Source organism: Diplotaxodon limnothrissa, linkage group LG6 (genome assembly GCF_057381915.1).
Source record: "Diplotaxodon limnothrissa isolate DT_005_m linkage group LG6, D_limnothrissa_male_GT1.1, whole genome shotgun sequence".
Classification (NCBI taxonomy): domain Eukaryota; kingdom Metazoa; phylum Chordata; class Actinopteri; order Cichliformes; family Cichlidae; genus Diplotaxodon; species Diplotaxodon limnothrissa.
The window spans coordinates 14,225,357-14,250,891 of record NC_140601.1 but is presented as its reverse complement, the minus strand read 5'-3'; the positions used below and the strand labels follow the sequence as shown (position 1 = coordinate 14,250,891).

At 41.0% G+C, this 25,535-nt stretch overlaps 1 protein-coding gene across 2 annotated transcripts; it reads left to right on the top strand.

The window, feature by feature from the left end:
- The first annotated feature begins 1,538 nt into the window (after positions 1-1,538).
- foxk1 (forkhead box K1) lies at positions 1,539-23,616 on the top strand. Of its 2 annotated transcripts, none has more exons than XM_085356833.1 (9): positions 1,539-2,106; positions 13,899-14,111; positions 19,012-19,210; positions 19,335-19,481; positions 19,598-19,791; positions 20,047-20,219; positions 20,309-20,545; positions 21,107-21,277; positions 21,671-23,616. In XM_085356833.1, the coding sequence occupies exons 1-9, from the start codon at positions 1,661-1,663 to the stop codon at positions 21,901-21,903; spliced, it is 2,013 nt and encodes a 670-aa protein (XP_085212959.1). In that variant the 5' UTR covers positions 1,539-1,660; the 3' UTR covers positions 21,904-23,616. The 2 variants fall into 2 exon arrangements, with proteins under 2 accessions (XP_085212959.1, XP_085212958.1); XM_085356832.1 differs by having other exon boundaries at positions 21,104-21,277.
- The last annotated feature ends 1,919 nt before the right edge of the window (positions 23,617-25,535 follow it).

The following is a 25,535-nucleotide window of genomic DNA, read 5'->3' as shown; positions in this document are numbered from 1 at the left end:
ATCAGTTATGAATAAGAGCTAGATTTTAATCTCAAGAGACCATCCTAGAAAGTCTGTGATGAAACTGAACACAACCACCAGTTTCCTTTTGTGACCACATGAACCATGTCCGTTCAGAGGGCCCCAGGTGTGGCGTTCACTGCCATTTTCGTTTAAAATCATTGCTGAGTTTTGTTTCGGGCTATGCTGTCTAAAATGTTTATTTTAGCCGTTTTGTGCAACTGCAGTGCAGTTTGTTTCCATTGCATTTGTTTTTGTTTTTATTTTCAACTTGGTTTTAAATACACTGTTTAAAAAAAATCTAAGAAACAACACTGCACTGTGTTCAAATATACTACATAAATAAATGATATGCATGATGATAGCAGTTTGTAAGGATTGTTTCATAATGTATTGTTTCAGAAGTCTCTTCTGTAACACAATTATTTAATAAAAGGGTTTATTTTTAAAATGCATAATTATGTCACTTCTTAGCAAATCTGTTTGAATTTCTGTCTCATGTGGAACCATGCCTCTCTAAAGAGAGACAACACGTTTTTCACCTCTAAATATTTGCTAATTTTCTAATGATTACTTTCCCTAAACTATTAATCCAATTTTGACATAATCAAGCTCTTAACTGTAAAACCATGACTTTGCATTTGACCTTTCTTGAAATGGAAAATCCGTAATGCTGTATAGTAGTTGGTTGCAATGTTTTTAAAGCACAATAAAATATCCTGTAAGTAATGTTTTTCATTCACTTTGACAGTATGAAGTTGAAAGTACTGTGCCTCATTTCACTATAACCTTTGGAGCGGTGCCCTAAATTGGTAAATAATTAACCTATTTGGTTGTGGAGACAGACACATTTCTGTGTATGGATGCCAAGTGATGAAACTAATATATTTACATGTTTCATTGTTTGGGGCACCAAATGAGATCCGTGTTTCATTTTGGTCAGTGTTTATACAAATAGAGATAAAACAGGCATAAATAATAAACAGGCCTAAAACAAAGGTAAGATTACAAAAACGGTAATGGAAAAAAAAACCCACAGCCTAATAAACCAATAAAAATCGTGTTTAAAAAAAAAAAAAAAGTGAAATGAAAACACAGTTTTAGACTACAGGGCTAGACTAGAAACTAAAGAATGGGGAACAAAGCAAAGAAATCACACAAATTACTTTCAGTTTCAAGTGCAAAATGTTTTTTTCCTTCTTTTTTTAAACTTTGGGCATTTCGGAATCGTTAAATACAAGGAAATCGTTATTTAGTGCATTTCACAGAGGGTTGAACCAAAAAGATCAATGCGTAGCACTAAACAGATCTTTTAGCACATGTTTGAACCGTCACATGATGTCGGATTAAATATTTCTCACTGAAACCTTTAGTGAAAAGGTGAAAGTGATATTACTTTAAGGTACGCCAACATAGTGTGTGCTGTCGCTTTTCAGTTGCTGTGTGACAGTCAAGTGAGCTTATGACGACGTGTCCCTGAACGCAGCACCAGTCCGGTTCCCGGAGACTCCGCTCCTGTTCTTCCACTGAGCCGGACTCCATGTTGTTCGTCAGCCACGGAGTGAACAAGTTCCCTGGCTGAAAACTCTCACGTTGCAACTCTGTGTGTGCGAGAAGTTAAGTGTGTGCGCGTGCGAGTGTGTTGACCCTCCAAAAGAAGATGGCAGACTACCGGGATGACACCGGGGCTCGAGCCCTGCTAGCTTTACAGTCGGCTCCGTGCAGCCCGGTGCGCGTCGCGGTGACCTCGCACACCTTTCACCAGCCCTCGTTCGCCCTTCTGGGTCCTCCGGTGATGGATGCCCGCACAGACGCCGGGATTCTTCCCGTGCGGCTCGCTTCTACTCCTCCGCAGGCCCTGGCCAGGCTCGAGGGCCGGGACTTTGAGTATGTCATGCGCCAAAGGACGGTCACCATAGGCCGGAACTCTTCTCACGGCTCCGTGGACATCAACATGGGTCACTCGAGTTTCATTTCCCGACGGCACCTGCAGATCACCTACGACGAGGCGAGTGGGTTTTCCCTCCGGTGCCTGGGCAAGAACGGTGTATTCGTGGACGGGGTCTTCCAGCGAAGAGGGGCGCCACCACTGCCGCTACCCAGAGAGTGAGTGCGGTCAGCTAAGCCTAGCCGCTGCAGTCAGGCTTCCCGTGATAACACGGTGGCTGGACGTCGCAGGGCTTCTCACACTAAAGTTTATTTTATGCATTAACAGTGGAGGTCTAGCGGTTACTTCAAACAATAAAACGACTCAATTGTAAACCCACGTTAGCCTCACGAATAGATTTCTGAACACTGACGGGGAGAACATTAATACAAAACGACCTCCACGATGACAGGGCCAAACGGGACACCTATCCTGTCCGGGGTACAAAGTTTGTCACGACACCCCTACCAGAGCGGCTTGGTGTTGCATAGTAATGGCAGCCTAGGTCTGGACAGTAAAGGTGGAACACGATAAGTTGTCAGGTCTCCAGTGTAACTCACAGCGATGTTATGTTGTCATATTCAATTAATATTCAGTTTGCCCGGATGTTCTTAGTGGACCCCTTCAGCTTTGCCTTCAACCCGCTGAATGAGTGAATCAGTCTAGCTAGTTTTAGCCGTTAGCAAACCTAGCTGCATTTCCCCGGCCTGCTGACAAGCATAAGCAGTTAGTAAATTATTATTTTTTCTTTCGAAGTGCTGCAACTGGTTGGTGTTTTTGCATAAGTACGGCGTGTTATATTGTCTTTGAAATAACTTTTTAAAGTAATCTAATTTTCAAAATAAACGAATCAGCACACCTTGTAGCTTCTGAGTGATTATGCTCGCTACTAGCTCTCAGACTATTGGCCGACGTGTCACGTAAACATTAATGTAAACAAACGCATCCCAGACATGTCATCTCACGGTTCTTCGAGGAAGACGGGAGTTTTTTGGTAAATGTTGAAACTTGAAACACGTTTTTCCTCTTTTTTTGTTGTATATCTCGGGTACAGTGGAATGTAGCTTTTTTTTTTCCACTGCGGTTGCAGAGCTGTCGCGTTTACACACGTTGCTTTCACTGGTTTGTTTAGTACAGTTGCAAGCTTACAAACGGAAATCTTCGGTTTTGTGTATGTGTCAATCATAGGGTGGAGGCAGTATGAGTGTGTTTGGGTGGGGGGTGTCTTTGTCTTCTCTGATTGGCTCGAAACACTGTTTGGGGGTGTGTCGGTTATTGAACCGGAAGTGCAGACTGGGGCGATATCCTCGCTGCAGGCGCACATGACGAAGTAAACACTGACTTGCGAGCCAAGGCCACAGACATGTTTGCTTGGTTTGCTTTGGCCCTGGAGGGTTTTCTCGAGATTACAGAGCTAGCGAAACTGCGCCGAGTTAAAATATGAAAGACAACAATTTCTCTGCATTGTCATGATTTGCAAATTAATTTCATTATGATACTGCTGAGCAAAAAGACATTTAATTAAAAAAAAAAAAAGACTGAGCTAGATTAAGTGCAGATCTAAACAAACGATAGTGGCTTATTAGAATTAATTTTCTCAAAGGAAGAAAAATTAAACTATTAGCAAAAAAGTCCTTCAAATTCTGCTCTAAAATTCAGTTTACCCTTATATAAGACAGAAGCAGCAACAAACACTTTAATGTAAGAAGCTTGAGCAAACAAATGCTGTGCAACTTTCCCTAAAAAGTGACTAAAATGATTGGTTAGATTAAAAAAGTAAATTTAATTTTGCTTTCGTTTTGTGTTTTATCAGCTACATATTGCCACTCGTGTATAGTAATTTATCAATTTATACAGGACTGTGCAAAAGTCTTGAGCACCCTTCATTTGTTTATGTTTTCCAATGAAAATGGTAAATGGGGGCTGAGAATTATTGAAACCTGCAAACATACATGGAAATAAATCATATGAGGCTGTTTTTGCCTCATATGATTTATTTCCATGTATGTTTGCAGGTTTCAATAATTGGAAACTCTGTTTTTGAGTTTGTGCAATTTTAACAACTTGAAAAGTCATGATATGACCACCTTTATTCTTAAACAGTCTGTTTTCTAAGGCAGTTTTCTTCTGATTTCTTTAAGTAGTCTTCAGGAATATTTCTCCAGGCTTCTTACATGACATTCAAAGCTTTTCCTTAGATTTTGGCTTTGTTTTATTACATTCTCTGTCGATATGCTCCCACACTGCTTCATTAATATTAAGGTTCAGCTCTGGGGAGGCCAGTCCATGACTGTTTCATTGTGCGCAATGAAACACTGCATTAGCATGTGTTTGAGATCATTGCCATGCTGAAAAATGAAGCCACTGTCAATCAGATGCTTTCCAGATGGTATTGCATGGTGGATCAAAATCTGATGGTTCTTTTCTGTGTTCATAGTTCCATAATTTCAAACAAGATCTCTAACACTGTTGTCAAACCATGACAGAGCCTTCACCATGCTGTAGACATTAAATGCTGTATCTCCCTCCTGACCTCCTCCATGCACGCTGATTGAACCTCAAATTTCAAATTTGATTTCATCACTTCGTAAGACCTGTTGCCTCTGATTTGTTTTTAGAAGTCTAGTTCTTCTGTAATTTGGCAATCCTCACCCTTTTCTCCCAGTTTTGCCTTTTTTAAAGAATGCCTTCTTGATATCCACCCTTCCACTGAGACCACTTCTAATGAGGCTTCAGTGAACAGTAGATGCATCAACTGTGCATCACTGAGATCCTGCAAATTTTTCTTCCTATTTTTACATTTTTTTTAACGACACGGCTTTCAAATACTGCTTTCTGCTGCAGATAGATCTTTGGGGATCACCTAGTTTTTGAAAAAATATTCTATATCCAGACAAACTTTGTTATCTTTGGCACTTTTCATACATTCAGCTAAAGAAATTAGAACAAATCATGTTTTTTTTTTTTTTTTGCAACATGCTGCTAGTGACAAAGAAGAATGCCAGCTGCCGTTAAACCCCGAAGAAGAAGGAACTGTCCCAGAATTCATAGCGCGACACATCGCGGCCCTGCTCAGTTTCCAACAATGGCGGCAGCTAGTTAGTTTTAACCTCCTAGGACCTGGCGTCCACATATGTGGACATCACATTTTGGGTTATTTAGACCAAAATACTCAATTTTGCTCCACAAGGGCCTGATATCCACTCACGAGGACGTTGTACTGCCACTGTTCTATCAAAATTTTAAATGAATATCCTCATATGTGGCTCTCATTTTTCTTAGAGACAAAAATAAGGTAAAAATAAAATCTGGTGATTCTTTGTTTTTACATTCGTCCGGCCCCAATATGCCCAAATATCAAAGAGAAATTAAAAATGCATGCCGTGGGAGAGTTCGGGGTGTGTTCACACCGAACGCGATGGACGCGAATGGAGCGTGAGCTTTACATGTAAAGTCAATGGAAAAGCGCGATGACACGCGATTGCGGGTCCCGAGAAAATTCGGAAGCAGATTTGCGTCGCCAAAACGCGTGAAACCTGCGTCAGTGTAGCGCGTCTGGCGCGTTTTACTCACGAATAAAAGCACGCGCGTGAGTTTTTGTGTTGCATTTTGTGCATACGCGCGTTTCACGTCTACCGCTCGAGTTGGAAAAATCTGAACTCCAGCGTCAAATCGTGCCGCGACAACCAATCAGGAGCCTGGTGACGTGGCTGTGACCTAGGTCAAAGGGGCAGATCCAGCTAAAGCCCTTCATACTTCAATGGAGGGGAAGGCTAATCAATGCGGTAGCAAACAACCCGGAGCTGTACGACACCAGCTGCTTTCTGTACCGAGACAGGAATATAAAGGACCGAGCTTGGAGGAAGATATGTGAAGAGATCGGGCAACCTGGTAAGTTCATTCATTTCTCTTAAGTTTTCTCTAAAGTTTTTGTTGACCTGGGGAAGCCGCACAAAAGCTAGAAAGCCACTGCTATTTTCCCACTGACGTACAAATACCGTTCTGCTTTTATGCATGTTGTCATTTAGGAATATATTTTATTGTTTATTAATAAACAGCACACAGTGGTCCCGCTCATCCGTCACTGCTTCGCTTTTTCGCTGATTTTTTATTGCACAGTACAGCATTGCATTCTGCAGCCTGATTGACAAATCTGCTCCGTGTCGTGTCTCCTGCGCTTGCCAAATTTATCACCTTTGGTTTTGATAACCATTACGTCCAATAGAAAAAACAGCACAAAAACACCCATAACTATGACCCTCATTCGGAAATAGACACCTGCACCGCGAGGGGAAAAAGGCGCACGAAAGTGGCGGGCAGATGAAGACAAACCGCGGCATAATAATACTTTTACGTTTTGCAATCTACAAAGGTTTGCACTTTGAGAATCAATTGTGAGAACTGTGACCAATGTTCATGTGTGTGGGGAAAACGGTGTATAAAGTGCGTGGCCAGGGGCTAGTTATTCTGAGAACCCCTGCTGCAATAAATGAGGGACCACTGTCTACTCTATGATTATTATATTCAACCTGTTAACATTTAATACTGTATTGATAGAACTGATTCTGCAGCAGAGCATCCGCAGTTGCTTCTCCTGGCTCCCCAGTCCCTGAGCTCCTGCACCACAATTGTAGCATCAGATGTACAGCAAGCACTGATAGCTTTTTACTCGGTGGGATTGCCTTGTGATCACCTTTACTAAATGTCTACAACCAATCTGAATATATCCTGTTTGGTTTTTGAAATTAAAATCTAGTAGCAGTCTCCTCATTTCTTTGTTTTGTGCTGTTTTACAGGCCCACAGAGGAGGACAGCTCCAAGGCAGATGAGGGACGGGTCCCAGGACGGTCCATCGGCGGTGGAGCTGGCCATCCTGGAGTCTCTGAAGAGTCCACACCAGTCTCCAATGGAGCATTTCCTCCTCAGCCTTGTTCCTGCTCTGGAGAGCAGCTGGTCGTTTTTATTCCTGTCTCTCTGTAAATACTTACATTAAACATAAATATATAAAATATATTTCTGTGTGAGAATTTTAATATTATTTCAAATACATTTTTATAATGACTAATGTCTCAGTTCTACTACACAGCAAACGTTGGCACACGACTTGACACATGTAGAATTTATTTCATATTATACTAATGACAAAATATACTAATACAGTGGGATGCAAAAGTTTGGGCAACATTGTTAATAGCCATCATTTTCCTGTATAAATCGTTGTTACAATAAAAAATGTCAGTTAAATACATCATATAGGAGACACACACAGTGATATTTGAGAAGTGAAAAGAAGTTCACTGGATTTACAGAAAGTGTGCAATAATTGTTTAAACAAAATCAAGCAGGTGCATAAATTTGGGCACCACAAAAAAGAAATGGAATAAATATTTAGTGTATATCAATGTGTGTGTCTCCTATATGATATATGGGGTGCCTTTGTTTGGATGTGGTTCCCATCCAGAGCTCCACAGCACAGAGGGAAGTTCCAGCGCTCCTGGAATCCCTCTGTGATGGACCGCCAGTCTTCAGTTCAAGGCACAGCCATGAAATCGTCCACTAGACAGTCCCAGATGGCCGTCGCTACCTGGGGGGTGATCTGGCTCACCGTGAACACACCAACTCGAAAACTGAACGCGATGGTTCTGAAGGAGTCCCCGGTGGCAAGGAACCTGGACAAAATTGTTTAAAATGAGTATAATGTGTCCTGCAGTTACAAAATACATTATTCAAATTCCCAAATTACAAAACATAAATCTTACATAAAACCTTTTGTAATTATAAGGATAATTACATGATATATATTAGATAAAATCTAAAACAGTCTGCGGTGATTATATACAAATATTCAACTATCCCAGAATTAAACCAGGTCTAAATAAAAAGGAGTGAGTATCACTACAAAGGTTAACTCAGTGGTCCTAATGCTACAGTTTGATATCAGCAAACACCGAGCGCATACATTGATATGACACCACAGCCATGCTATCATTGCAAACACTGATAACAGCATAAATCGAATTAAATAATAAAGGACTACCGTATTAAATACTTTTGCTAACCTCAGGCAGACGGACAGGCGCTCTGCAGGTGGGATTGAGTGCCTGTAATTGGTGTCTAGGCGGGGGATTCTGGGACTGATGCGGGAAAGCAGGTCCTCAAACTGGGCGAGGGGAAGACGGTGATATCGCTGGAATCGCCCGTCATCCAGGCACAGCTCCTGGAGCAAATGGTGAAACTCACCAAACTGCTCACGCCTCTGGAGGACCTGATGGACCCAGGTACAGCGAGGACGTCTTTTACGCCGCTGCTCTGCTCTCCACAGTACATAGAGAAGGGAGACTCTCTCTTCAAGCGCTAGCTCGACAGCTGCCATCTTGCAAAGATACCGTCTGGCACAACTTCCTCCCACATTCCCGGTTCACGCGCGATGGATTTTTCTTGGACACACGTTGAGTCGCGAATGTGTGCGCGTCAAATTAGGGGCGTTTGGGGCGTTTTTGTTCGCGTCCATTGCGTTCGGTGTGAACACACCGTTAGGAGGTTAATATTACTCTTATTATTCTTTCTGGGTCACAAAATAAACGTTTAACATATTTTCAGACGGGAATGTTGCTGTGTAAACTTCAAATATCTGCTCAGTTTATCAAGACACCACATATTTTTAAAAGCGCTTCGCGTTTTCAGAGACTGCTGTTACCCACTAGCTCGATAGCTAGCCGGGGTTCAAGGCTCACTAGAGCCCGTGAGAACACCGGACTCCCGGCAAATTGTTTTCAAACCCACCGCCATCTTTCGCTACTCAGGTTAAACACGATATATAAGTCACTTGGATAACTTAAAAATGTTATTGTTTTCAGTATTTTATTTGTTCCTGAGTAAATCGGTTTGGCTGAGATTAAAGTTATAGTTTTTACACAGCTGAATAAACGTCAAGCAGACAGCTGATTATCAGAAGTGTGAGATGCTCAAGAATATACTCCAGTGTCCCGTTATATTTTAGATAGCAAGGAGCAGACGGCTGCGTTTATTAAACTTCTCCGAAACAATCTGCAAATTTCATTTAAATTCAATAAACTATCATCTTGTCTTTATTTTTAGTTAGCACATACCTTAAACACTTAAAGCTGTAAGCTAATGATAGTTCTATAATCGCAAAAATAATAATTGTTTGTGGCAGCCCTAATTGATGGCTTAGCGAGCTGTGTGTTACATGTCCAAATTGTTAAGCTGTACCTACTAAAACCAGTGACTGTAACACAAACAGTGCATTTCACAGGAATGCATGTATTTATTTGGTGAAGCAGAAAAAGTATAAATGTTGTTGTACTTGATTCTAATCTGCTGCCAAGTCTCTTTTACACCACTGGAATTGGAACATAGAACACACACCAGATATATAAAAGTAATATCACTTTGATTTGTGACAAACTAAATTCCCACGTCTCCATTGTTACGCTGTGGCACAGTAAGCTAACGTTTAAATGGCTCCAGTTTAAAGTTTCAGAGCTCCGATATGCAGCCGTCACCTTAAAAATAATGTGCACTGAGAGCGCACTCAGTGATAAAATAATTCCTTGGTTTATTTTAATGCTATGTGTGATAAATTCAAAGATTAACAATTTTCTGCACCATTAAGTTTTTGTCTTATTTGTAGTGTTTTTATGGTCTTTATAGATTTTTAATCACCATTTTCTCTTCCGTTTTCCCTGGAGTAGGCAGCATTCAGAGCGATCATTTTTTGTGTGTGGAAGAAGTCACGTGACCTGTGAAATGCACCTTATTTTTTTTATTATTATTATTTTTTCTTCTTCTTCTTTCACATGAGCAGCATGCAGAGTCTGAAGCGGAAAGCTTCTCTTAACAGAGAAAGTTAATAAGTTGTGGTAACAATTACTCAATCTTGGGGTTTAGGTTTTGTCGAGTCTGCTAACACAATGAAAGAAGCCCGGTTATGTTGAACTTCCTTTGTAGGGTTTTTTTTGTTTTTTGTTTTGCTTGAATGTTAAGTGGCTTATTAGACAAACCCAACAAGGTGAGATACACGGACTGTATGGAAAATGAAGGAAAAAGCTCGACAGTTTAGCTGACCATCGGCCTTTCGCTGCATGGCTTCTCCAGCTCTCTCTCCCCACCTTCCTCTCCATCTTCATTTCACAGAGACTTAAACACATAAGAAAATATTTAACCTGCAATTCTAAATAGGTAAAAATCAGAAGTTAAATCAAGATAAAATTTATAATAGATTGCATTTTGAACAGATCTAAGTGCTTGCTAAAGTTATACCAAATAGACATTAAGCCTTGGTTGCTAATTAACCAAATATACATATATGTGTATGTGTATAGGAGGCAACGTAAAATTTTCAAATCAAAGCAATGGTTGCATTTACTGAAAAACTCTGTTAAGTTAAAATCTCAGTGACCTTGACTTCAAGGTCAGAGGTCAACCTTTCTGAAAATCAGAGAATTTTCACATTTATAACACAGGTATGTCTACTCGGAGGCTGAAGGGTAGCATAGTATTTATAAAGAATATCAAACAACAATTAGTTGATGCTTAAAGCCTGTTTATTTAATTAATATCCAGTTTATTTCCAAATTGTATTGAATTTATTTGTGTTAACATGGTGTTTTAGGTCTGATTGAAGGACTGATGTAATTGTAAGGTGTCTGTTGCTCCGCGTTGAATATTGGTAAGAACTTGACACAAAAATAAATTTAGTGTAGCATTAGTAAATCTTTAATTCCAGAGATCATGAAAATCGATTAAATGGATCAAACATAGAACTTTTAAATAATTCCAATCTCATCAGAATGTAGGCGTCAGAATGTATTTGAATATAATGTTTCCTGTTTTATATCCATGTGTGCATCAGTTGATGGATTGGGGTGGCTGTAGCTCAGGTGGCAGAGCAGGTCAGCCACTAATCAGAAGGTCGGTGGTTCGATCCCAGGCTGCCTCCTGGCTGCATGCCAAATATCCTTGGGCAAGATACTAACCCCATGTTTGCCTACTGGTGGTGGTCAGAGGGCCCGGTGGCGCCAGTGTCCGGCAGCCTCGCCTCTGTCAGTGCGCCTGTGGCTACAATGTAGCTTGCCATCACCAGTGTGTGAATGTGTGTGTGAATGGGTGAATGACTGAATGTAGTGTGAAGCGCTTTGGGGTCCTTAGGGACTAGAAAAGCGCTATACAAATGCAGGCCAAATGCAGGCCATTGACTGCAATGTCAGTCATCTATTCTTTGGGACACATTTCCATATACCATTCCAATGATTTATCCCAATGTCACATCTCATAATCAGTTTGTCAGCCTCCAATTAAGTCTCTGTGACAAGAAGCACAGAGTGCAGACAGGGGCACCAATCATGCTCTGTGGTCAGCATCACTTGAAATGTGCAATAAAATCTATAGATTTATAATTTGGTGATATCTGCCATGTATTGACTTTTATCTTGAAAAATTACTGTATTGTTGCTGCAAGCTGGGACTGATTGGTCGCAATTATTTTGGTCAGCATTGAGATCAAGATTATTTAACATAATTACTCGCAGACTTTAGAAAAAACATGATGTATTAAACAGTTTTGTTGAAAAAAAGCACAAACTTGCTTTATTTATTATGCAGATTTATTTGAACACAACATTTGTTTGCCACAGCTTGGCTATAAAGTGCACAGCAGGGCTGGCGAGGAAAATTTGATATTGCAATATTTTTTGGTTGTATCACGATACATGATATATATCATGGTAAGTTTAACTAACCTTCAAACCATTTTCAACCATATAGTACCTAAAATTGTACTTGTGTACTTATTCAAAGCGACCATTCAGTGTTGACTTGAATACAAAAAATTAAAAATTAATGGAAATGTTTTATTTTAACCATTTTTTAAACCATCAGTTGCACACACTGTTTTCACAAATGACAAAACTATGACCGTAAGTCTCTTTCTGTGGTCAACATTAGACCTTTAACAAACAAAAGATCATAGCAACAAAAAAGGAGCTCAAGCACTAATTCATGAGACAACAAAAACATAACTAAAACTAAATAGGTGCTTTTTTAAAAAAATTTTTTATTGCTTTTAACATAAAATTGTACAAGACTTCCTCAAATTATAGAAACAAAAGTCTAGAAGGTGACTATGGAAAAACGGATGACCAAGAACAGTCACAGGTATCACAGCTGGTTTATTTAACTTTTTCTTTGGTCTGTGGGGAGATGTTCACATGCAGAGTTTAAAACGGTCTTAATTTTGCAGTGGAATAAATTCGTGGTACTGCTACGACAATAGTTGGCATGTTTTGCAAATTACAGAATTTTGTTCCTTCCTGTGAAATCCGAACAGCAGCGAAGTGTCTTTTCTCTCGCTCATCTGAAACTCGCACTGTCACCATATTTTTTTCTCCATCTGGTGAAATATAAACACCTATGCTCAGCTCAGTGTGCCGGGTAGGAAATTGTGCGCATTGGCAGCGTGTGGGATTAAAAAAACTTGAGTGAATTGCATGCAGACAGCACAGTTATTTGCATGGCAACTTATACTCGATGGTTATGATAAAGCCACTTTAACCATCGTATGTGGAAAACCTCGCGATACATCGAGTATATTCGATATATCGCCCACCCCTAGTGCACAGTCCTGTTTCAGACAGTAGCCATGTTCCCCATTTTCCTCCATATCTTACATTTGTTTAGCTCCTTAATAAGTCCTAAATTAGCTAGCTGGAGTAATGCATCCACACAGTAGACTACTACTGCTGCTGCTTAAGAAGCTAACTCTTGGTCCAGTTTAACTACTCAAGCTTGTTCCAGGTTTTCTGTTTACTTTAGTGAAATCGAGTCGAACTGTCCTGTGAGTTTTTTCTCTCTGCCTGTCTGACATTGAGCTGAAGGCCAGAAGAAAGATGTTTTTCTTTTTTTTCCTTTTGTTTGCTGAATGCGTCTTTTCTACCTCAGCTGTCAAAAGCTGTAGCTTCTGCAGGGCTGCCGCAGGGCCTCGTGCTATCTGTGCCCGGGCACCTGGTGCTGGAGGATGGAGCACTATAGGCCAAAACAGCTGTGAGCAGTGTTTTCAAGAATCCAGTGACAGCTGCCGGTTTTCAGGAAGAACGCTTCATCTTTTTCTCTCTCTCTTCATGTAATTTTTTTTCTCTTTATCAGACTGGTGTGTCTGGAACATCTTTCAACACTCTGATCCTTTGTGGATATTTCCTTTCTTTTGTAGAATTAACGGGGCTTCAGTATCTTTGCCGTGAGATCAGAAAGGGTGCAGTAAAGACACGACCCTGCTGCCAGAGTCAGTTGGGAGGAAATTGAAACAACCAGTCACCAATCATTAAGTTTCCATTGTAAAACATTTACCAAATCCCTCACACATGTAATTAGCTTTGTTTAGGCTTGAACTAACGTGGACCTGTGACTGATCCTCGCTTTTTATTGAGGAGGTTGTTCAGACCTGTTTAAAAGCAGAATAGAAAAGGAGGTGCAGGCCTGGGGAGCTTTGTCGAGGTTTTTATCCACAAGAGGTGGTGTGATATTGTTTGAAATGTAAACAAACCCCTGTAGTTACGTGGGAAGTGCAGTCTCATTATGATTTATTATTAAGGGAGATCTGCACGGGTGTTTGTGTTTTGCTGTAAAACGTGTAATGATGTCGAGTTTGAATGTTTATTCTTGCCCTTGGAGATGTTGGTTGACAAAACAATGTCACCACCTGTCATTTAGCTGTTTTTTTTCTTCTTCTCAAATTCAGTCATATCTCACCATCTCCCCCTGCAATAACAGTTACTTAGTTGCACAGGAAATGTTTAAATTGTCATTGACGAGAAGGTTTAAACACAACTCTGAAGTGCTGATCTGTTAATGTTTTAATGCTTTACTGTTTGGTTGAACCAACATGACATCATCTCTCTTTTTTGCTTTGTTTTCTCTCCGTCCTGTGGCCCTCCCCTTCCCTGCTGCTCTTTAGGTGCATGTTTCGTTTTCCCAGCACGGCAATCAAGATCCAGTTCATGTCACTCCTGGAGGTTGAGGAGCACCGGGAGAGGGAGCAGCAGTCTCCCGCTCGCTCGCTTCTGCCCCAAATTTCTCCTCTTAAAATCAGCATTCCCACGGCGCAGCAGCACGAAGAGCACATGAGGGCGTTTGGCTCTCCGCTGCCCTCACCCACAGGCACCATCAGGTAAGCCACCAGACACACAATCACGTGGACGCTGATCAATTCAAGCAGCGTTCATAAATGCAAAGTAGGCCGTCCGGATTTGCAGTTAAAGCAGGAGGATGTTTTTCTTTGGAAGGAATTCTTGCCAAACTAGTTCAATGCGCCTTTTCATTCAATCCCCAATAATTAAGAAAACATTTATTTTCCAATAAGTATTGATTAGTATTAGAGGTACTTTTAGCTGCTCCCTTATTTCCCAAACGGTCACTATAGCACACGCTTTGATTTGGCTCGTGTTTTATGGTGGATTCTCTAAAATTAGCTGAACACCTCTGAGATGCAGAGTTTGTGTCTCCTCCTGGTGTCGGTGTGTAACGTGAATGTGTTAACAACCATGTTTCTTATAGTTAAATCAAACTAAAAGCGAGATGTGGGGATAAAATAGTTAACTAAAACAAAAAGAAAAAATCGACTTGGAAGCGGAAACAATTTTATGAACTTGGAAATCTAACGAAACTTCAGTGAAAGAGAAATATACAGGATGTATCCTCAGTTTCACTTTTTTGTTAGTTTGGTCAAATTTGATCAAAACATACCTTTAGAGTTTGGATATCTCAATAAGACTGATTTACTTGCATTAACCGGATAATAAAAATTTTTTCAGCAAGGTGTTATTACGAAATTGTGTTCTATTGTATTTTTATCTGTATTTACTGTACAGCACTTTGGTCAGCCTTGGTTGTTTTTAAATGTGCTCTATAAATAAACTTGACTTGACTTGACTTGACTAAAACTTGTATTATCTGGTTAATTATTAAAGCTTGTACTGTAGTGGAAGAGGTCGCGTAAGTACGCAGACAGTACTTGTATAAAAAGAAACAGGAGACAGTAACCAAAAAGAATAAAAAAGAAATGAGTAAATTAAATACAAACCCTTTTTAAAAAATCTTTTTTTCGGTGTCTTATTTATGTAAATGGGTATCAGTGAGAGAGGAGGATCTGTTGGAGGAGTTTTAAAACAAAGCTGGGTGTACAATGAAAGTTCTCAGATGAGCTGTTAGTTTCTTTTTTGTGAAACAAAAGTGTAGTGTCTTGTGCGCTGCTGACATGCACTCTAGCTGAAGATGTGCTTGTATCTGCACTCAGAGAGAGAAAGCTTGAGTTTCATAGGCTGTGAAGGCACATGTTTAAAAGAAATCTGTGCTCTGTAAATATACACGTCATGTGTGAGTGTTCGACGGAGCTGTGTGTGCCCTCTGGTGGTCTCTCTCTGCCTTTGCATCATGCATCCCCACCAATGTCAGCGCGCGTGCTTGCCTTATATGGGATGGCTGCCGCTTCGAGGCCTGCGATTGGCTATCGAGGGCAGATTGTTTTGCTTGTGGGCCGTTTTCCCGTCCATTAGTGGTTTCCTTTTCCGAGCCCCCTGCCCCTCCAACTCAACCCTCAGCTCCTGTTCTCTCGCACGTGGAAACACTACAGACACACTACAGACACTAAAGACGCTCGCTCAAACATTTCTGCGCCGCTCTCACCGTGGCCTTTTTCGGGCACATAGTCGGGCCAGCCTTCCTGGTACATACACACCGCTGTGTATGGCGGAAGAGTATTGTGTCAAAGCACGTGGTCCCTCTTACAGGGTGCTAAGAGTGACTTTTCCTGCTTGGCAACTTAAATGCACAGCGTAAAATTGCACTCTCCTTTCTCTGCCAGCATGCACTCTTGTAATGCAGGGCCTCGTGCACGTGGCCCGCGGGGGGATGGTTGTTTTAAGAGTGTCCGGGGGAAAGCAAAGATGACCCTTGCTCCCCCGTGGAGGCACAAATAACAAAGTCCTAGCAGACTGACGGATACAGATTTCAGTATTTTTTGTACTTCCGAAAAGTACAAAAATATGTTTGTGTTAGTCCGTATTCATTTTTCAGCTCTGAGTTTATGAAAACAGAGCTTGCAGCCTAGTTCCTCCAGCCACAAACTAAAAACACACTCCCCCCCCCGTCTGTATCCGTGGCTCTTTGTTGCTAGAGGCAAATCAAAGCTTACTGACTCTCCCAGAAACCATTGTTTACTTTACTAACAGAAGCAGGTGTGTACTGTATGAGAAGTTGCTGGGATTTCCTTGTGCTCTCTGTCTCTCTTTCACAACAGCAGCAGATAAAGCCGAGTTAATAATTAATGTATTTATGGTCATTGTTGTGTGTTTCTGTTTTTTTTTTTCCTTTTTCAGATCTAGTTCTTGTGTGTAAAGCAAAGCCTTTTATGACTCAACCAGTATAAGATCTGAAGGCTGATACTGATACCAATATTTGGTGATTTAAGAAATCTGATATATCGGCCAATATTTTTTCTTTCTTTCTGACACATGACATTTAATCTTATTTTCTTAACATTTGTCATGTGTAATTATTTCTGAGTCTTTACTAACACATATATTTACATGACTTGAAAAATAAACTTGTTTCATTGTCACAACAAAGAGTAGATTATTTGTTTGCGCCCGAATGAGCTGGTTGTTTGCAGCTTTTCCAAACACGTTGCCCTCTGGTTTAAAAACTGGACCACATCAGCATGCTCGAAGGGTATTTCTTCCATCTCCTCTTTACTTTTTCATTTCTGTTTATTAGCCATTATAAATGTCAGTATGGATATATAGGAAAATAACTATTACTGGACTTTAATTTAATTAATAATATATTAATAATTAATTTTGTAAACACTACATTTGTAAATCATTTGAGGCGAGGGTTGACAATGAAACAGTTGCTTTAAGTTTTACTGGGAACCACATGAAGTGGCCAAGGACATCATTTCATGACAGTTAGTTCACGTCTCTCTTTTGTGTGTTTTGCTTTACTCTGAGGTGTGGATTCTTATTCTTTTGTGTTTTTCCAGTCCTATTCAAATTTCATAGAAATGGTAAATAACGAACAAAATTAAAAAATGCTTATCTTACAAATGTTAAGTGCAAAATATAAATGAAGATTAGAAATGCTTCAACAGGCCTTCACGCTGTACAGTTTAGTTACTCCTCACTATTACATTGTGTAGTCTTCATTTTGCACTCTGACATAATTATGGTTTTAAGGATTTACTAATAAAATCTTGAAATGACTGAACTGTCAGATTTTTGCTGTCTACACACACACACCTGCTGGAAATGACCGGTGTATGAGCTTGACACCAGTGTTGGTCAAGTTACTTGAAAATAGTAATTAGTTACTAATTACTGATTACTTCTCCAAGAAAGTAATCCCATTACTTTACTGATTACTTATTTTCAAAAGTAATTAGTTACTTTATTACGTAGTTACTTGTAATAAAACGACATTGTTTGTTTTTTTTAACAGTTTTTCCTTTATACATATAAACAAAAGGAGAAGAGAAGGATTACAGATGATTTTTACATTTGGGGTCATTAACACTTGAGGCTGTAAAATGTTTAAAAAGAAAAAAGTGGGGGAGGTGAAATAAAGAAAAAAATATATAAGTAAAATATTTCCCCGGATATAATAGTCCCTGCAAAATAATCCCATTCATTCCCACCCAGGTCACTGCCCTAGACCTGTACACTGTATTTCCACACCTGACATGAGGGAGTTGCACACAGACAAAAGTGAATGCACCTGAAAAATTCTTATAGATTTTGAAATGCTTTGAAATTTGAAAAATTAAAAAAAAATTGAAAGAATTTTGGAGTGAATGTCTTATTTTTTCCAGTTTTAGACATGACATGAGGTCGTATAACCACTGTTTGTGAGTGGGAGGGGCCAACAGGGAACAGAATGATAGCGCCTGTCTTTTAGAGGCCAGTAGAAGCACCTCATTCCCACTGATGCCAAACAGAGCAAGAAAGGGGCCTCATCACACTGATAATCCTGGACATGGAAAACCTCTGTCCAGAACTGAACAAGACTGGGACAAGACCAGTACATGTAGATCATTTGTCACTTTTTTACTTTTAAAAACATGATACACAACCCGAACAGGTAATAAAACTGTAGACCTTTCAGCCCAGTTCAGTTTTTTCTGAATAAACCATCATATAAAATTGAATCAAATGAAAAAGTCTCTTTTAAAAATTTGTTTAATCAGTTTTAATCTTTTAACTTTATGCACATTACATCAAGCAAAAATGTAATTATATGCAAGAAATGTGTTTAAAATTTTTAAACCTATTTTCTGCATATTCCATCATATAAAATAAAATAAAATAATATGTTGTGTTTTCACTCATTCTTTTAAATAGATGCAAGTAAAACACAGCAAACATTTAACTAAATCAGAGATTCAGCAGCACTAAGTCCTGTTGCTCTTTAATCAATTTTCACCTGTTTAGCAGGAGTGGGGCAGGTGGAGGTTTGCCCGGTGCCACAGTGGCCATGTCAGTGGGAAGATGTGGGGTTTCTCTGTGAATTTCACATTCCCGTGGCAGCGTCCTTGGTGCTTGCTTAGATTTGAAGTTTAATTTTTCACGGTAGAAAGAAGTTTTCTTCCCACGCAGAGTTACGCTGCACGGTTGTACTCTGTCCCGCACTCCATATTATCCACTGTTGATCTACACACATCTGTTGCTACCACGGACGTCGCACGCTCGCACGTCATAGTCATGAGACACTCTCACAAACAAAATCACAGTTTGGTAATGCAGCATGCTTACGGGAAAGTAACAGCAATCTAATTACCTTTTTGCAATAGTAATCCCTTTGTAATCCCGTGTTCTTGGAGAAGTTAATGTAATTATCAGGTAAAATCTGGCTTGTCTTGTCTGTGTGCTGAGTTACAGTTGTTAATGTGACTGTAAGCCTGTGAAACAAGTATTGTACTGACTGCAAGATTAAGCCTCTCATCTTATGTGGGTCATTTTTCATGTAGCCATAAACCATAGTGGTAACCCTTTCCTCTATTTCTCTCTCTTTCCCAGTGTTCCCAACTCCTGTCCAGCTAGTCCGCGCGGGGCGGGGTCATCGGGGTATCGCTACGGACGCAACATCACCTCCGACCTCCAGTTAGCAGCCGAATATGCTGCCAAGGCTGTTTCTGAGCAGAGGCGAAGTATTGCTGAGCAGAGAAGTGGGGGGAGTGAGCAGCGAGCGGAGTCAGCTGGTGGTGACAGTCCCCGGGTAAACATCCAGGCCTGATTGCTTCTAAGAAATCGACTGTTAATGTTTAACCTTAGAAAAAAAGCTGAGTGTGTCATTATGAATGCATGTTTATTTAGACTCGTGTCTATCTTTTTTGGGCCAGGATGAGTCCAAGCCACCTTATTCCTATGCACAGCTGATTGTCCAGGCCATCTCCTCGGCCCAAGACAAGCAGCTGACTCTCAGTGGCATCTACGCATACATCACCAAACACTACCCCTACTACCGCACTGCAGACAAGGGCTGGCAGGTACAGTAGTCTTGTCTAGAAATACAACTTTTACCCGAGTAAGCTGGGAAGAAACTTTCTCTTCTTTCAAACTGATGCTTCTGTTTCCAGTGACAAAACGTTTTTCCTTTTTCAAGAACTCAATCAGACACAATCTGTCTCTGAACCGCTACTTCCTGAAAGTGGCCCGCTCTCAGGACGAGCCGGGGAAAGGAAGCTTTTGGCGTCTGGATTCTGCCTCCGAGGCCAAGCTGGTGGAGCAGGCCTTCAGGAAGAGACGGCAAAGAGGGGTGGCCTGCTTTAGGACCCCGTTTGGACCCCTGTCATCAAGGTGGGCTTTGCAGTGGGTCATCCGTGGCCTTCAAGTTGCACACACAGACACGCACAATGATTCAGTTAACCCTCTCTCCCTTCTCTCTGCTTCTGCTCCTTGCGATCATTTGATTGGACAGAACAAAGTAAGTGTGGTTCTGAGGTTTGCCTGAATGAGTAGAGGGTGCTGACAGTGAGGAGCTCTGCATGTCTTACTAAAAGTCTGTTGGTTAGTTATTTGATTTCTCTGCTTTTTCTGTATTTTGTTATTTAGGAGTGCTCCAGCATCCCCGACCCACCAGGGGCTTCTTTCTCCTCCTTCAAGCGGGCTGCAGACTCCCGAGTGTCTGAGCAGGGAGGGCTCGCCTATCCCCCACGACCACCACGAACAGCTGGCTAACAAACTGGCATCTGTACCTGAGTACAGGTATTCTCAGAGCGCCCCAGGTAAGCGTGCAAACAAAATCTCTTTCAAAGATCCGCAGATGACAAGCTTGCTAAAACGCATCAAGTAAATTGTGTCTGCCTCTGCGTAGGCTCCCCAGTCAGTGCTCAGCCTGTCATCATGGCCACTCCCCATCACCCTACAGCGCTGTCCTCGGGCTCGGGGAAAGCCCTTGCTTTGCTTCCAGGTGGCGGTGGCCAAGTCCAGCCCATCCATGTGTTCCAAAGCTCCTCTCAGCCCTCTGTCACCATGGTGCGGGTGGTTACCAGCGTTCCTCCAAATGGGTACAGCGCTGTTGGAGGAGTAGAGGGCAACAGTGATCTCAGAGGTACGGCCGTTTGGGGGGGGTGGGAGAGAATCTATTTTTGAAATGCTTTTTCTGCGTGATGCAATCCTTTGTAATGTGATACACAGGAAAGTGTATTCAAGTCTTTAAAGCTGTTGTGGCCTTGTTCACATCCTTAACGCCCCCTTGTTTTTACCGTCCAGTGCTGGGAATACTGGGCTATTCCTCAGTCACACCTTTACTGTTCAGCTTCACTGCACAAATCAGCAACGCAAGATATTTCTTGTAGCGCGTATAGCTGACAGTAGCCAAATCTCTGAGTTTCGCGACCTTAATTTCCATTTGCTGTAGAATCAGACACGTTTATCACTCTCCCTGAAGAGATGAGGTTTGTTTGGTGTAAATCCATGTGAAATTGTGTTTTGTTGCTCATTATGTCATGTTTTTAAGATCTGCATTTTCAGGACAGCATCCAACTGGTGCATACTGTGAACTGATATTTAGGAAATTATGCTAAATTCTGACAAATGTTTGATTACTGCAAAATCTGGCTGGATTGTTGACGGGTTCCCATGTTTGAATCGTACGCTTTGTCCTCAGAAGCCCAGCTGACCAGAGAGCGAGTGATCCAGACTGTGGAGAGTGCGGTGCAGGCCGGGGAAGCACGTAATCTGACCCCAGGTTTACATCAACTTCCCGTTCGCCCCATTACCCAGAATGGCAAACACACCACTGCTGCTGTTGTCACAGCAACCAGCCTTGCTAATGCATCTGGTAAGACTCTTTTTTTGGATGGTATTTTTTGTCCTTTAAACACAATAAGGTTTCATTATATTCAAGAAAAAGGCCGACCTCTTTACAGCACACAGCTGGGGGTTTGAGGCTCAGTGCGGGTCATCTACTAATCAGCAGTCAGTAGTTTGATCCCCGGCTTTTCCAGCATACATGTTGAAGTGTCTTAAAGCAAGATATTGAACCGCTCACCACCTTATCTAATATGCATGCACATGTTAGATAAGGCACTTGGGCTAGAAAGTTCTGTGTGACATGACCAGTAAAACGTGTTTTGAGTGCTCAGCTAGAGTAGAAACCAGTTCATTTACCATTTCACAAATGGACAAAACTATCCTTTGCTTATTTTCTTGTTTCGTGTTTTGTCCTGTTCAGGTCTGAGTAGTCCTCTGCAGATTTTGGCTGCTCAGGCCTCTAGCTCCCCTCCGGTGTTGGTGAGCAGACAGCCCAGTGCAGAAACTTTAGCTGGACAACCAGGCGAGCCCCAGGCCAAGCGGCCAAAGATGGAGGACGATGGCGGCCCCGAATCTGCTCAGCATCAAGCCACACCCGGTCAGCAGCCTGTCATTGTTGCCATGGCATCACAAACCCATGACGCTAGGCAGTAAAACTCAGGGCCTTGCACCAGATACCCAGTGGACAGCCTCTCTATCGCCCCCTTAACGCGTCGCCTTTTATACTTATTTGATACGACTGTAGCCGACAGGCGGTCTCTCAGAAGGGAATTAATTCATAAGAACACACACTTCGGTCAAAAGTAGAGGAAACCTTTGGAATTTGTGCTGAAATTTAAAAAAAGAAGTTTTAGAATTACAATTTTTAAAAATGTAATCCATCATTCACTGACAATACACAGATTTAAGGTTATTAATTATAATAAAATCATTTCAGCACTACTCTTACTACGTGAATGTTGGATATTATCGCAGATACATTACTTATCACTCTCAGGCCAAAGAACTCACCTCTCCTGCGCTTCTCATTAGAGTCGCTGCCTGACGTAAAACCAGGGAACGTGAGATCCGAACGGCCCCGCGACCACAGAAAGGGCCGTCAGCATTAAGAGTCAACGAATCGCGTCGTTTCGTACAGTCGTGGGCAGAAGGCTAGAGAGGACTCAGCTGCATACACCCACACTAGGTTGTTAAGGCCCAGGAGACTTTAAGAATATGATTGTACTCTTCATGAGGCTCTTCTCCAAGGATAAAGCGAGACAGAAGGCATCAAACGAGCGGTCTCAGACGAGAAAAGGCAGACGTTCATTTTAAAGAGCAGAATGTGAGACGTCTCTCTTCTTGCCTTTGCTTTAAAAGAAAAAAACAAACAAACAAAAAGCAAAAAAAGAGAAAGGTATGTTGTTTTTGGAGAACAGATACGAGGAAATTCAGGTTATGACAAACCAGCAGTTTGCAGTTTTTGCTTCACTTCAGTCCAGTGCGGTTTATCGGCGCGAGGCTTCTCTGATTGAGGAAGATCGCAGCATCTGGACGGGAGAGAAGGAGCGAACCGGGCAACTATATGGAGTTGATTGAAGTGGAGCTAACCTAATGTAGACAAACTGATTGTTTTAAATTTTTTTGTTTCAGTAGCGGTAAAAAAAAAAAGCAAACGGAGCAGCCTGGGCGTACTTTTTTTTTTGGATCGTCTTAGCACAGAGAAGCATTATTGTAATAATCCTTTAAAAGCCTTAAATATTTCTACATTTTTGTTCTTTTATTTTAACCTTTAGACGGCTTTACTGTTTTAGAGTAACTTAGTGCTTTAACAGCTGACGATCGGCGACACTACAGCGGTGACAGTTGCGCTGCATTGGTAGATTCGTTTCAGGTTTTTTGGGGGTTTTTTGTCAGGGGAAGGGCGGGACCAACACATGACCACAAATTTCAACAGTTCTTTTTTTTTCCACTCTGTTTGGTACTTCTGCCACCTACTGTTCTCGGCTCACACACTGTTGCTTTTTCTTGTTTCCTTAAATTCATTTTACAGTTTTGTTCTTCTTCTTTTGCCCAGTCTACCTCTCCTCACCAAGCACTCTCTCATCTTCGCAGCCTCCAAAGAGGAGTCAAGCTGTCGGCGATTCCTGCCACAATTAGATTTTTCTATAACACTTCCCTCTCCTCCACTCTTTGCTCAATCCTCACATTCTCACTCTCTTTAGATTTTTTTTCTCCACTCAAATTCCCTCACACAGGCCTCGTTTATAGCTGGGAATCAGGCATTCAGTGATTGTTGTTGCACATTATTAGAAAAAAATTAATACATTTTTAAAAAAAGTTGCATAATGATTGTATGCTGCTCTATCTGCTAAATGACAAAGTTCTTCAAAGGTATTTTTTCTTATTTTGGAAAGAGAGAAAAAATATTTTGCTATATGTATAAAAAAAAACAGCAGTCATCAATACGTAAACATTCTGGAAATAGAAAAGTATATGTATTTTTAAATGTTCCTGTTTTTGTGATTTGTTCAAATGTGTAGCACAAATTAAAGTTCCTCATTGACTTAAATGTTGTGTTGTCATCGCTCTTCTGTGCGACAGTGTCTGCCGTCGGGTGTAAGAATGAATTTGAAGTCTGTGTTGTGGTGTTGTTCCATTCAAAACTCGAGTATCCAACAATCTTTATTCTGAAGTCATTGTCAACAGTATAAATAATGACCAAAAGAGGGTCAACATGCACGAGATCAATGCCATACAAACCCTGAAACGCACAAAAGGAAACTGTTACTGCAAAAAAGAAGAAGAAAGAAACAAAACTGGGGAAAAAAACAATGAAAACACCCAACAAGTTTCAAACTGCAGAAATGATCAGCAAAACTATGGTTTAAGTAAAACTGGCAAATATCTCATGCAGAGTTTCACACTTTGCTTAAAAAAAATCCACAGTGCAAATAACCAGCCAGTTACAACTCTAGAAAACATTATCAGATGGTAAGGTAAAGCTAGATATGGATGCCCTGCTGTGATTGGTGGTTATGGTCAGTCAGGTGACCCTTGTAGCACTGGCTGATGCTGTGGTCCAACACTTGGATTTGCTGAGGAAGGATTTGGAGTGAGTGACGGGATCTGGACGTGTCAGCATGGCTCTACATTATAAAAAAGCAAAGGTGTTTTCATGCCTCCTTTAGGAGGAGAAAGGAAATGTAACGATGCAGTCTCATAACTGATAGACACTGTGATACCGTAACTGGCACGGCTGAACTTTGAACATCACGCCGCTGTGATAAGCTGCTTCTTAACCCCACAATGCCAAGTGTATCATATACACTCATCAGTTTGATTTTTATTTTGTATTTTTAAAAAAAAAAAACTACTAATAAATCACACAAAAATGGCAAATGTAGCAAAAACAATACAAATTAAAACTATCCAAATTTATCTTTTTTTTTCTGTAGCTTCGGTTTTAAAAAAGAAACATTTTTCTATCAGGTACTTCATGGTTCAGGCTTCACGAGGTGAAGGACGATGTTTTGCAGGTTGAATCCGAATTTGTCAAAAATGTAATTTCACTTCATTTTTTCCACCAAATGCATGGAACAACCTGACACATGGGTGCTTTTTGTAGTCCATCTTCAGGACTTTGTAGTTTTTACACAGCAGAGCTAGGCTTACATCCACCTTCACATTAAAAGGTTTCTTATAAGTGCAGTCGAGCTCTCTCTGAGCTCCAGGCTTCTCTTCATCTCGTCCTCACCTTCTGATCTTTTCTATCAAGGTAAAGTGATCGGGGGCAGGAGGTACTTTATGTTGTACTATACGACCACGGCAGCTGGGATGTTTTGTCTAGTAAAATAACTGCTGCTGCTAAATTTGTTTTATTCAAAGCATAATTAGAATAAAGAGAATTATATCTGATTCCAGGCAGCTATCCAAGCCCAATATTTTAACCTAAAACCAGCACAAACAGCATGGGTGGCTACCACTTTTCTTGTAATGTTGTTGAGCAAACCATGACATACAAAAAAAAAGTTTACAACCAATGACTGCACTTTCCCTTTTCTCCGTCTGTAGGCTTTAGTGTCTCAAATATATTTCAGGAAAAACAAAAAACCCACAACAACACGAGTCGTTCCCAAAGGCGACTTCATCTTCTGAAGATCCAAATAATATGTGTGAGACAATGTTGAATATTTACAAACAGCTGTTTATGCTGCAGTTTAAATGCACTGCAAGGATGCAGCTGAGAGTCTGGAGTGGAGCATGTGGTCTTCATGGAGTGGTTATTAACTAAGTGCCCCCTCCCC

What these genes read in the sequence shown, in the direction of transcription:
- foxk1 (XM_085356832.1), top strand. Translation starts at nt 1,661, where the DNA reads ATGGCAGACTACCGGGATGACACCGGGGCTCGAGCCCTGCTAGCTTTA. An exon ending in CTGGTGGTGACAGTCCCCGG is followed by an intron (nt 19,211 to 19,334) that starts GTAAACATCCAG and finishes TTTTTGGGCCAG; the next exon opens with GATGAGTCCAAGCCACCTTA. An exon ending in CTGCAGACAAGGGCTGGCAG is followed by an intron (nt 19,482 to 19,597) that starts GTACAGTAGTCT and finishes TCCTTTTTCAAG; the next exon opens with AACTCAATCAGACACAATCT.